The following is a 12,748-nucleotide window of genomic DNA, read 5'->3' on the forward strand; positions in this document are numbered from 1 at the left end:
TCTGTCCCAATCCCCAGGGGACCCGGTGAGGGAGAAGACAGTAAGGCATATATGCCAACATGCAAAAACACATATGTATACACACAGACAGTCACATGTACCCCATTCACATCTGCATCTTGGTTTTTCTGCCTCTTTTGGCTGGATCTGGGGTTCTAGGAGTTCTATTTCTGCTCAGACACACAGCCAGAGGGCACCTAGCAGGGCAGGGCAAGTTGCCTGGTCAACTTCCTCTGGCTTTGGGCCCTGGAAAGCTACACCCTTTGTCCCATCCGGCGTCTGGACCTTGAGGCGGCCCCTTTATCCAAGATCGCCGTGGAGGAGGAGGAGCACGTGGGCTGGAAGATGGATTCTCCACCAGGGCAAGGACTGGAGAGGCCTGGCCCGTTTGGGGATACGCAGCCTCCCTCTGCAGGGAGAGCTTGCTGCCGGCTCCTGCCCACCACGCTGGCCCCACCAGCAGCTGGGGCACAGGTTGGGTCTATGTATTAGGGTGGGTGGTTCTTCCCACACACAGAGACACGGGAGTATGTACAGATGCACACAGCAACTCTGAGATGTAAACGCAGAGAGGCCCAGAGACACACAAATATGTAGACAGAAACACACATCCTCTCTAGCTCACCTCACACTGGCTCATGCGTGCAAACACCTCAGGCCACCCTGAGCCCAGCCTCTGGACTCTCCTATAAATGCCCACGTGACCCAGGCCCGTGGTCACATACGTGCACAGGACCCCACACCTCAGAGAGGCAGTGGCAGGCCTATGGCACTCTGATCCTCACGTCATCTCACCTGTATCTGCCTCATGGCTGCAGATAACACAGAGACTGAGCAGCCACAAGCCAGGAGCCCAAGATGCCCACATCCTGGTCCAGAGAAGTCGGCCGCAGCCACAGCACCTGAAAACCATAGAGAGCAGGAAGGTGGATTCCTGAGCTCACAGAGCAGAATTCCACACGTGGGCAAGCAGCAACCAGCCCATGGGGCCCAGGTGCTGGTACTGGGGTTGCAGGAGGTCTAGCCAGACGTCAGTCCCCCTCAGAGGCCCAACCACAGGCCTTGGGCTAGGATTTGGGCCGAGGTGATATTCAAAATATTTAACCACCGGTATGGCACGGACACCGACCAGCCAGAGCAGAATGCTGGCTGGAGCGCTGAAAGCAGGTCCAGGCGGCATCTGGCTGCGTCAGTGGACAGTTGCTGGATTGAGGAGAGATCTAGAGGGTCCTAGAAGGCCAGGTCACTCGGGATAGCGAGGAAGCTTGAGGCAGAGGCTATTTGCCAAGACACTTGGAAGTATTTCAATATTTTATCAACCTGTGCACTGTATAGGTATATGCTAGCCTGGCACCTGGCTAGCCGCATCCAGCTCAGCCAGGCGGCCCTGTCTGGCACCCGCAGGGTCAGGGGCTGACAGCTGGGCTGAGTCTCCTGGAAGGCATCACAGGGTTGATGAGCCAAGGAAGCCTCCCCCATGGGTGCAGTGGACGGGAGAACAGGTCAACGGGCTTAGGACCTTGTTGCCAACCTCCCCTGCTGATGGATGCTCGTCTTTTAGTTTATTAAACCCCGATGGATGGGCCCAGATAAATCCATGCGGGCTCGGCAAGCGGCCAGCAGAGCCATACATCATCCAGCCTCCCCCGAGACAGGCAGCTCGCTCACGCACACAGTCATGCATGTGTCAGCATGACACACACAGACACACAGGCACATATACACAGAGACATATCTGTGCCCGTGTGTGCGTACAGTCCTACCTGCACACAGGCATGGTCACAGAGACACACGTTCACGGTACACCTAGACACACCAGCTAGTACATATACACGTGCACACAGCCAGCCTATGACTACCCCTCCATAGGCCCTCCTGTCGGGAAGTTCTTATGCAAGTCTGACCTCATTCCCTCCAGCTGTAAAGGAATTCTGTTTCCCCTCCCTCTGTTCTGGACAGGGAATGAGAGCAGGAAGGACCCCTAGCCTCAATATATTTGGAGATAGGACCCCAATCTCCTTCCTCCTGGGGCAGAACTGCTCCCCCACCCTATTCATCCCCCATTCTGGTGGCATGCACATCCTATCTCTCAAACCCTATGGTGACCTCCCCCTCCTGCCAGTCAGTGGAAGGACTGGCAACTGTGAGAGGCATGTGAATGCATGTGAACTTCCATGTGTTCCCTGTCCCCTTCCTGCTCCTGACCTCTCGACTTCACTCCTCTAGCCCCATCCAGAGCAGGGGGCTCCAGGGATAAGAGAGAAGCTTCCGAGGAGATGACCCCGTCCATATATGAAGGCACAGATCTGGGGGCAGGGAGAGTCAGAACTGCAATGGAGGTAGAGCTCATCCTGCTTTAAAGAAGGGGACTGAGGTCCAGAGAAGGGATGCCTCTTGCCCCAGGTCACACAGCAAGTCAGGGGCAGACGGGGCCCTTCAGTCCAGAGGCCCGAGGCAACCCGCTCCACCCCCACTTACCGTGGCTGGGGATCCCCGCCACCTCACTGTGTAATCCAGGCAGCCCAACGCAGCGAACCGCGGGAAGCAGGGCCTGGGTTCTTCAGACCCGCTGGAAGGTCCTCGATTACTTCTGGCCGGCCTCGGGTCCCCAGTTTCCCCTGTCCTGAGCTTCTGGGGCTGAATGCTGCCCCGCTCGCATGCCCGCTCGCCTGCCGGGGACTGCCGGCCACTCCGGGTGGGGGAAGAGGGGGAGGCTCCAGGGGGCTGGGGACTTGCCAGGGCCGCTAATGGAACACAGCTGGACCCGCCCGCCAGGCAGGAGGAGGGAGGGAGGACCGGGAGGGGTCTCCAGCGGTGGCAGAGGCGGCAGGACGCAAGGCCCACTCCTGGCCTGGCGGCGCTCCCAAGCCCATCCCTCCCACTTGCCCCGCGCCAGGTAAGCGAGCGAGCAAGGCGGGACCCTGCGTGCCCGGAGTTGCCCTGCAAGGGGCTCTGGCGGCAGGCGGGTGGGCGGGGAGTCCGGCCCTTTAAGAGCCAGGCCTGGAGCTTGAAGGGCCTCCCCTGTGCCACCCCCTTCCCCTTCCCTCGCTGGGCCTCCAGAAGGGTGGCGGGGCTGGGGGGAGGGGAGGATGGAGACCCTCCTCCCCAGCTCCGCAGCACCCGTGACGTGGCGGCTACCCAAGCCTCCTTGGTCAGCTTTTTCCAGTTTCTGAGCCTAACGTTCCCAGTTAGTCTGTTCTCTGACCGTCTGAACTGGGGGGAGGGGGCCCCCTCCAGGAGTTGGGGTGTGTGTGCGCGCCTGGGTGGGTGCTCGCTCGCGAGCTAAATTAACCCCTTCTGCTCTGGACTCAATTCCAGACAAGTGGAACCCAGCGGGTCCCCTTATTCCTACTGACTCCGTGAAGTTAGAAGGGCTCAAATCCCTGTCCTCCGCTCTAGCTCTGTGGTTTTGAACTTACTATTTAACTATGACTCCACTTTCTCATCTGTAAGATGGGATAATGACTGCATACACGTCACAGGATTGTGAGCAGGAAACAAGTTAGTCTGTAAAAGCGCTTACTAAGGGCACAAAAAAAGAGCTCAACAAATATTCACTGTTATTATCATTATTATCGTGGACGCTGGCAGCCGGTGAGGGGGTGAGACTGGACCAGCCCAGCGATGGAGAGGGTTTTGCTTTATACTCAGGACCCAAGGAACCGAGAGGAATTGAGGTTGGATGAGAGATTGGATTTTGGAGGAGAAGGAAGCAGGTAATGTGTCCAGTTCTGTCCAGAGGCAGGGGGATGATCAAGGTGACCCTCCCAAGGGTCTCCCCTGGAGGCAGCAAACAAATTTCTGGGCCCCAAGGATGAGGAACTATGGAGAGGTAGGTTCAAGAGGCCCTTGAGTGGTAGGAATGCGTGTGGTGGGAGCACCTGGAGTGCCCTGATGGGGGGGGTGGGGGCTTCCTGGAGAAGCAACATGGTGGAGCCATAGCCCTGTGGCCCCATCTAGCCAGAGGGGCGGGCAGGCCTGGGGTTTCCCGCCTCTGGAGCCCGAGGCGCTGAGTCAGTGGAAACCCGCAACCACGGCCACGGAGACGCTGGCCACTGTGGTCCCTGCGCAGAACTGGCTCAGATGTGGCTATGACAGTGGTGGGGCCTGGGAAGCGCTGAGCTCAGCAGGCGGGAAGTGGAGGGGTGGGAGCTTTGGCCTGAGGAGTGGGCAGGCACCGGCTCCGCCTGCCCATACGGGCTGCGCCAGTGGCGGGCACTTGGGAATGAATAGACAACACCCATAGGTCAGGCTCTGTGCTAAGGACTTCACATAGGCTAGCTCCTTCCATCCTCACAACAGCCCCAGAAGGAGAATTCTATGCTTACCCCCATTTTACAGATGGGGAAACCTGGAGCCCAGGAACAACTCAACTTGCCCAAGATCGCATGGTTAGTGGATGGTGGGGCAGGGGCCCATGCCAGCTAAGCTGGACCCACAGCACACGCTCTTAACCACTGTGCCATCCTGGGCAACTCCTATATCCTTCCTCCATTCATATCCCAGACCCTCCCGGGCAGGAGGGGACAGCTGGATGCAGTCTAGAAATGGGCCTATGCCCCTTCCTGCCCCTGACACATACGTGCACCCATCCAGAAGCGTGCAGTTAGATATGTTCTCTCGCGACACGTGTATAGACGCCACGTGCATAGGTAGACACTTAGGTTCACGTGTATAGACTCCACGTGCCTAGGTAGACACTTAGGTTCACGTGTATAGACTCCACGTGCATAGGTAGACACTTAGGTTCACGTGTATAGACTCCACGTGCACAGGTAGACACTTAGGTTCACACAGACACATGCACACACTTGATACTCCTCCACGTAAACAGACACACAGAGACACATGTGTGAGCACAGATGAAGCCACAGAAATATATCCCTGGACGTACTCAAGCACAGGTGCATAATTTTCAGAATGCATGTACTTCGCACTGCTTTTACTTGGATATGCGCACATGAGACATATGCATGCACACACACGTGTGTGCACATATAGAAACACACACCTGTGCCCACAGGCATAATTCTTCATATATGCAGAGAAACCTGCAGACCTACAGCACGTACACATGTGTGCACACAGACACAGGTGGCCACACAGACTCGGCTCCTGCAGAAACCCCGACTCAGACACGTACACACCAATGCACATCCACACACACGCAGGCAGAGATGCTGACACACTTACATGCATTCAGCCCCAGAAAGCCCTGCATGCCAGCAAGCAGGGTATCCCGTGGGGCTGGGCTCAGTGCCCTCACCCCAGATGGCATCGCCACGAGGTAATCAACGCTGCTAATTGCCACCAGCTGCCCCGGAGCCTGCCTGCCGCTGCCGGCGGGGCTCCCAGGCCTCCTGGGCCTGGGGTTGTGTGCCCAGATGTCGGCGGTGCCAAGGGCCCACCCACCCCATTGTTCCTGCTGGCCACTGGGGAATCCCCAGCTGGCAGGGGCAGCACCTGGCGCTGGCTAGAGTGAAGAGCCAAGACAGGGCCTGGTCCCAGGTCAAGCCCAGGAGCTCCCACCCAGCCAAGCAGAGATGAGCTGAACCGCCACAGGCACACGTGCACACCTGGGCCCCCGGCCTATGGGCACACAGGTGTACGCACACGGGCATATCACACTTAGCCAAAACAGACCTCCTGACTGTTGCCCACAGAGCTACATCTCCCTGTCTTCCTCATTCTGATAAACACCACCATAGTTCATTCAGACGCTCAGGCAAACAACCTAGGAGCCATCCTTGGCCCCTTCCTTTCCCCTGCCATCCCTGCTCTCCTGTTGATTCTACACCCAAAACGCAGCCCACATCCACCTACTTCTCCCCGGTCTCACCCAAGCCACCATGCTCTTTTGCCTGGACTATTGCAGGAGCCTCCCAACCCCCTACTTCCCACCCAGCAGCCAGCAAGACCTTTCCAAACCTGGATCCACTGGCTTCACTCTCCTGCTTCAATCTTCCAGTTTTCATTTCACCTAGAAGAAACCCCCCAATCCTTCCCTTGACCTTACCAAGTCCTTCATGATCTGGCCTCTGCCTTCCTGTCCAGCCACCTCACCCCCAGAAGCTGTGGTCCCACGGGCCTCCTTTCTCAGTCCTGAATTCACCAAGTTGGTTTTCTCCTCCGGGCTTTTGTACCAAGTCATCCCTCTGGAAGGATTTGTCCCTGATCTTTGCGAGGCTGGCTCTTTGACATCCAGGTCTCACCTCATAAGTCACCTCCTCAGAGTGGCCTTCCCTGACCACCAGGTCTAGAGGAGCCCTGAGTCACTCTCTAGCACGTGACTCTGTTCGAAATCTCTGCATAGCTCCGGCATTTGTTTGTGTACTGTCTTTCTTTACTAATAAGCAAGAGTCTCCAGGAGGGGCCTTGTCTGCTGGTACCCACTGCCCTGCAGAGGAGCCTGGCACCCCACAGGCAGCCAGTGGTGAATTAGAAGATGAACGCACACAAGCACTGTCTGGGCACTCAGACACGGACAGCCCCCACAGGGGCACAGACGTGAATGTTCCTGTGGGCAGAGATACACACACATGCCCAGCTTCTGGGTCCCAGAGGAGAGACTGAGATCAGAGGACCAAGGTCTCCTTCTGCCTCCTTGGGTTCCTCTGGGTGTCTCTGTCCCGTCTCTTTGTGGCTCCCGCTTGTCTCTTGTGGTGTGCTCCAAGACAGAGAACAAGATACACTCAAAGGGCAAATGTTGCCGGAACAAAGAGCTACAGCACTCCTATCACTGTCACGGTGCGACCATTGCAATGTCCCAGAGCCCTCCCAAGCAGTATGCCCTGTCCCTGTCCCATCCCATATAAGGAAAGACATTTGCCCCGTTTTTCCCCGCTTGGCACATTGAAAGTATACATACTCTGCCCAGTCAGCAGATGACTTAACAGGTTCCCTGGCTATAAAAACAGGACAAGCAACCCATGCTCAGGGTCGACTTTCCCTGGCTACCAGGAAGTCGGCCCACTGTTCTTGCAGCAACCCTTCTCTTTAATAAACTCTATCTTCCTTACATTCTGCCTCGTGTCTGGAAATTCTTTTCCAGCCTGCGCTCAGACCACGACATCTCTCTCACTGAATCTGGCCTGCTTTCTCTGCATCCGGTTCTCTAGCTCTCTTTCCTTCTTCTCTGTGACTCCGGCCCCCTCTCCAGCTCTCTCTCTTCTTTGTCTCTGTTTCTGTCTCTTCTGTTGCCCTCTGTTTTTGGATCTGCGTCTCTAACCCTGCATCTCCCTCTGTGTCTCGGGTCTGTTTCTCGCACTTTCTGCTTCTTTACGTCCTTATCTCCTATCTCTCTTTGTCTTGGAGCTTCCGTGTTCTCTGCTTCTCTTCACCCTGTCTCTTTCTCTCTGTCTCTCTCTGGTTGCGTCTCTGTTTCTGGCTGTGTCTCTGTTTCTGGCTCTGTATGCCTAACTCTCTGACTGTGTCTCTCGTTCTCCCTCCTTCCCTCTCCTTGCTCTAAATCAGCCCTGCCACCATGTCTACACGGCTCTCTGCATCCCCGGGGCAAGGGGACCCATGTTTCACCTCTGGTGGCAGCTTTATGGTCCCAGCAGGTGGGGCGGTGCTCCACCTTGCTGATGCCCTCCTCCCCCTGCAGGGCCATGGCGAGCTCCACACTGACACCCCCAGCCCTGGCAACTTTGGCCCTGGCAACAGCATTCTTAGATACCCAACAAGGGTGTCTTACTTCAGTAGCACATGACACCAGGCACATGTTTGGAGCTTCTGGAGAGGTAAGCCCAGACTCTGATGGGCTTTGCAGTAGATGTGGCAATGGTCAGGCAGGTAGACACTGGGGGGAGGAGGAGGGAACGCTCCAGGCATCCTGGACCCCAGCTTGGTTGTCCCCTGGGCTCTGCCCACCTGTTCTGAGGGACCTGTGGAGAGGTGACAGGCACAAGAGCCCTGGATTCCAGACCTACCTCTACCCACTGTGTGCCCCTGGGCCCCAGCCTCCCCACCATACGAAGAGGTAAACCGTAGGATCCCGTGTTCACCCACCTGGTGTATTAAAGCACCTCAAACCACCTTGACTGATTACCTCAGTAACTCTCAGCCGGGGCAATTTTGCTCCTCAGGAAACATTTGGCAATGTCTGGAGACATTCTGGGTCATCACAACTTGTCGGGGGGGACACCTCCTAGCATCCAGAGGGTAGAGGCCAGGGGTGCTGCTAAACATCCGGCAATGCACAGAAGAGTCTCGCACAAAACAGAATTATCTGGTCCAAAACGCTCTCCCCTGAGGGGAAGAGTCCGCTCCTCAGAATTCCCACGCTCTCTGACCTGCACTAAACTCTTAATCATGCTCTGACCAGGGGTCGGGGGGGGCTGTTAGAAGACAGTAGGGATTGATCCTGCCTCTGCCTTTAATAACAGCAGCTAACATTTACTGAGCCCTTTTGAAGTGCTGGCCGGCACCATACACAGAGAAACTCATTTTAGTCTCACAACAACGGCAGGAGGCCCAGGCACTGTTACAATCCCCATTCTAAGCCCGAGGAGACAGGCAGAGAGAACACGAGGAATCAGCTCAAGGTTACACAGCTGGCAAGGATGGAGCTAGATATGAACTGATCACTTTGGGACAGACCCACAGGGCAGAGTCCTCTCTGGAAAGGAGCCCACACGGCAGGGGCCCGGGCAAGTCCTTTTCCCTCTCTAAGCCATCATGTTTTCATCTGTCAAATGAGATCTACTCTCTCATTTAACCCGGCAACAATTCTAGGAGGTGAGGCACTGTTACCACCACTTCACAGGCTAGCAAGGCAAAGAGTCATGATTTAAGTCTCACGGTCATAGGGCTGGGAAGTGGTGGGACAGAGATTTGAACTCAGCTCTGCCTGACTCCAGGACCCATGACCTTGGTCAGGACACCTGCCCCCTGCCCCTGCCCCCGCAATCAAGGTGCTATAAAGCAAGAGAGCAGAAGCTTTGGAGCTTAGAGGACTTGGTAAACACAGACTGTCGGGCCCCACCCCCAGAATTTCTGATTCAGCAGTTTGCTTTTCAAATAAGTCCCCAGGCAAGGCTGGTGCTGCCAGCCCAGGGATCACATTTGAGGACCCCTGCAATAGAGCATGGTGTTAGCTCGCCTGTACCTGGGTTCAAATCCTGGCTCTGTAACTTGGTGGTATCACTTAACCTCTTCCTCGGAAAATCAGAACTACAGCAATATCTGTCACTTAGGGTTTGCTGAAAGGATTAAGGGAGAGAATGGCAAAGAGAAAAGTGCACTCATGCTGCTGGCACCTAGCGAATATGCTCATAAATGCTCGCCGGTGTAACAATCCCCAACACGGGCAAGTCCCTCCTCCCCAGACAGACTGGAAGCTCCCAGGGGTGAAGGACTAAGCAAAGGCCTAAAACTTCCTTTTCTCCTGTCTACCAGCCACCTCCCCAGGTCTGCACAGAGCGGGACACAGGGACGACATCTCAGAACAAACACAGCAGGGACAGTGGGATGTAGCCCACATCTGCCAAGGCATCCCAAGTGTCCTTTGCCCCATGGCACAAGGCCTGTGGAGAGGGGTGAGGGTGGAGCACAGGCAGCAATGAAGACCCCCAGATGGACCTGGCCCCTAACCTTCCTCCAGGCCCTGCCCCATCCCCAGTAATCCCTTTTGGGGCAAGAGTTGGCCACCCAAGGCCCTGGTAGGATAGTTTGTATACCCTTACCCAAGCAACCCTTTGGGTACCAACCAACTCAACTCACAGTCCTGTTGTGCTGTGCGACCTTTAGCCAATCGCTAGGTCTCTCTAGGTCTTAGTTTCTTTACCTAAAAGTCAAACAAGAACTCAGCATAGTGGTTAACGGTGGCGGCTCCAGCCCCAGAAAAACTGGGTTCAAACCCCACTCCTGCCACTTAGTAGCTGTGTGACTTTTGGCAAATCCCTTCATCTCTTAGAGAGAGCTTCAGTTTCCTTGCTGGTAAAATGGAATTGTCCATGGCTCACAGGGATGCTGTGAGCGTTACCTGAGATGATCAATTTCAAGTGCTGAGCACAGTTCCTGGAGCTCAGTAGATGCCAGGTATTCCATACATGCGACGAGAGAGTGTAACCTTACCACCACTACAAACACAATCTGTTGGCTGCCTTCCCCTCCCACCTGTCCCTCACATGTTTAGCTTTGAGACTATCTTCACCTTCCTTCCCAATAGGGGCTGAGGAAGGCAGCTGGGAACAGTCTCCCAGAAGGGGTAGATCTGAGCAGAAGCTTGGAAGAGGGAAGGTACACCCCTCCCTGTAATCAATTATCAGCCTGCTAGACTGCAAGCCATAGAAAGTGCTGTTTTTGCTACCATTTTATCCCCAGAGCCTATGACAGAGACTAGGCACTTTATAAATACTGGCTGCAGGAATGAAAGAGGGCCCAGGACAAACTCCCTTCCGTGGAGAGCAAGCCAAGGAGTCTCCTGGGTGAGGCGTGGTGGGGAGAGGAGTCCCGGATTCTCTTTTTGCATGCTCCTCAGACAGTTGGATGCATAAATTCTTTGAAACCTGGAATCTCTGGTAGAGAGAAACTCTGGCTGCTGCCCAGCCCCACCTCCTCCCAGTAGTGCCTGGGGCTGGGCTCGGGAGGCCTGACAACCTAGCTGGAAAGGGAGGCTGAGGGAGTGGGCAGGGCAAGGGAAAACTCAGAGTGAAAACCAAACTTTTTCATCAAGGCAAAAAATAAAATCTAAGCTCAGAGAGGGTTTAATCCTGGCTCTGCTGCTTCCTGGTTTTGTTTTCTTCCTTCATCTCTCTGAACCCTTCGTTTCCATATCTGTAAAATGGGGTGATAATGATAACACCCACCCACGTGGAATTGTTTGGAGGATTAAATGCGATAATGTATGAAACTAAGCTAAGTCCATAGTAAATGCTCAAAAATGTGCATTATTAACATTATTATTATTGGGGAAGGCGATATAATTCACCAGGGACTCGCCCTGCACCTCACAACCATGCTCGTCACCTTCCTATCTACAAAGCTGACTTCATGTAGCTTTGAAAGGTCAAGGACATTTCCAACAGATATCAGACTTTTTTTTTTTCCCCATTAAGTGGCCTAAATAACAAATAATATGTAAAGAAATAAAACCAACTTGAGTATTGTCAGCCTTGACCATTCAGAAAAGGCTAGATACTGGTGGTTGGAAGACAGAGGACAGGTGGTTGAAAGGTGGGGAGAAAAAGCCTGGGACTGGGGAGCTGGCTTCAGGGCCAGGGTCAACCCTGATGCACTGTTTGGCTTTAGGAGGGCCCCTGCCCTTTGCCAGCAAGGAAAAGTTGATCTTAGGGACTCTTGAGTCCCTTCCATTCCCCAAGTCTGAGGCTCTTAACCCTGTAATGACGCAAACATGCCTCCTCCTCGGAAAGGGGAACAGGGTGAGGTGAGCCAGACCCATGCAGAGCCAGGATGCTGCCCCTCCTCTCCCCCCCTCTGGCCCATGTGCTCCACATTCACCTAAGTGCCCCTGTGACCAGGCCCCAACCACCTTAGCTGAGCCCCAGGGGTAGGGTGGGCAGGGCGAGTTCACCACACCCATTAATCCTCCTCTGTACGTGCAGAAGGGGAAAAAAACAGGTGCCAAGATGCTAACTAACTTCCTGAGCTGGGACTGAACCCACGTGTAACACCCAACATGTCATTGCCGCTTGTTAAAAACTAACTTTTTGGCAAGGGCGCACCACCCAGCTTGCGGGATCTTAGTTCCCCGACCAGGAATGGAACCCGGCCGGGCAGTGAGAGCACCGAGCCCTAACCACTGGGCCGCCAGGTAATTCCCGTAAAAAAGTAATTTTGATCATCAGGGACGATCCTAAGTATTTATCATTATTCCCATTTCACAGGTGAACGGGTGAACATCCTCAACTTGAGCGCTTTACAGTAAGGAAAACAGCCCTAAGAAGTGGCTAGCTAAGAGTCGGAGCTGGGGTTTGAATCCAGAGCTACCAACAGCACAGTCTGCTGTGTGATAGGCCCCTTCCTCTCCCCTGGGCTCAGCTTTCTCATCTGTCGAATGGGGATGCTAACTCCGGAACCTCTAAGATCCAAGTTGGGACTTTTTGCTGCTCCGAGCCCAGGTCCCCACCCAGAAGCCTAGAACATCTCCGTGGGCCTGGGTGGGAGAGAAGGGCAGGTGTAGACGTGACTGTCCCGCGGGCGGGTGGGGGATGGGGGGCTGCCGCCAGACACACAAAAACAACTAAATAAATCAGGACCGGGAACTCCTAATCCTTCCCGGCTGTGGCTGCTGCCGCTCACCCAGCCTGGGCCGCCATCGCCTGGCCAGCTCCCGGGCCTGGGAGGGGGACATGGCACAGCCAAGAGCGCAGAGTCGGGCCAACAGGATCAGAGCGATGCCAGGCCGTCAAGGCGGCCTAGGTTCCCGAGATGGGGGGAAGGCCCTGCCGGCAGGGTGACTCAGGCCTCCCAGACCCCCTCCCGCGTAGGCACGTTCCCGCGCCTCAGTCTATTTTTAGAGCCGGCTCCAGGCCTGAGCGTTGAGGGGCAGGGAAGGGGTTGCTGGCACCTGACCAGCTCCTCCAGCTCGGGACTTAAGCCCCAGGACCTCCAGCTATTCTATCTAGAAAAGAACGGAAACACTTGGGGTGTGGGGGGAGGTGCAGGCCCAGAAAATGCATCCTCCTTTCCCCCGCCTGCTCCGCAAGGCCTGGCAGTTCCAGGGAACTGGGCGCGGCCTCCCAAGAAACGACCTCTGTTAAGTGGGGCCAGGAGCTTCCAGAAG

At 55.3% G+C, this 12,748-nt stretch overlaps 1 protein-coding gene across 5 annotated transcripts in view; it reads right to left on the reverse strand.

Moving 5' to 3' along the window:
• Nucleotides 1-2,853, reverse strand: part of COL16A1 (collagen type XVI alpha 1 chain) — a 50,837-nt gene extending 47,984 nt beyond the window's left edge. For 3 of the 5 annotated variants that reach the window (XM_024766907.1, XM_024766910.1, XM_024766908.1), the window contains exons 1-2: nucleotides 2,479-2,852; nucleotides 796-902 (exon numbers count right to left, since the gene is read on the reverse strand). In XM_024766907.1, the coding sequence (XP_024622675.1) occupies nucleotides 796-868 (73 nt within the window). In that variant the 5' untranslated portion in view covers nucleotides 869-902; nucleotides 2,479-2,852. Of the gene's footprint in view, nucleotides 1-795; nucleotides 903-2,478 lie in introns of all 5 variants that reach the window. The other 2 variants (XM_024766909.1, XM_024766906.1) reach the window with 1 other exon arrangement.
• Nucleotides 2,854-12,748: the final 9,895 nt, after the last annotated feature.

This window comes from Neophocaena asiaeorientalis, unplaced genomic scaffold, assembly GCF_003031525.2.
Source record: "Neophocaena asiaeorientalis asiaeorientalis breed wild unplaced genomic scaffold, Neophocaena_asiaeorientalis_V1.1 scaffold79, whole genome shotgun sequence".
Classification (NCBI taxonomy): Eukaryota; Metazoa; Chordata; class Mammalia; order Artiodactyla; family Phocoenidae; genus Neophocaena; species Neophocaena asiaeorientalis.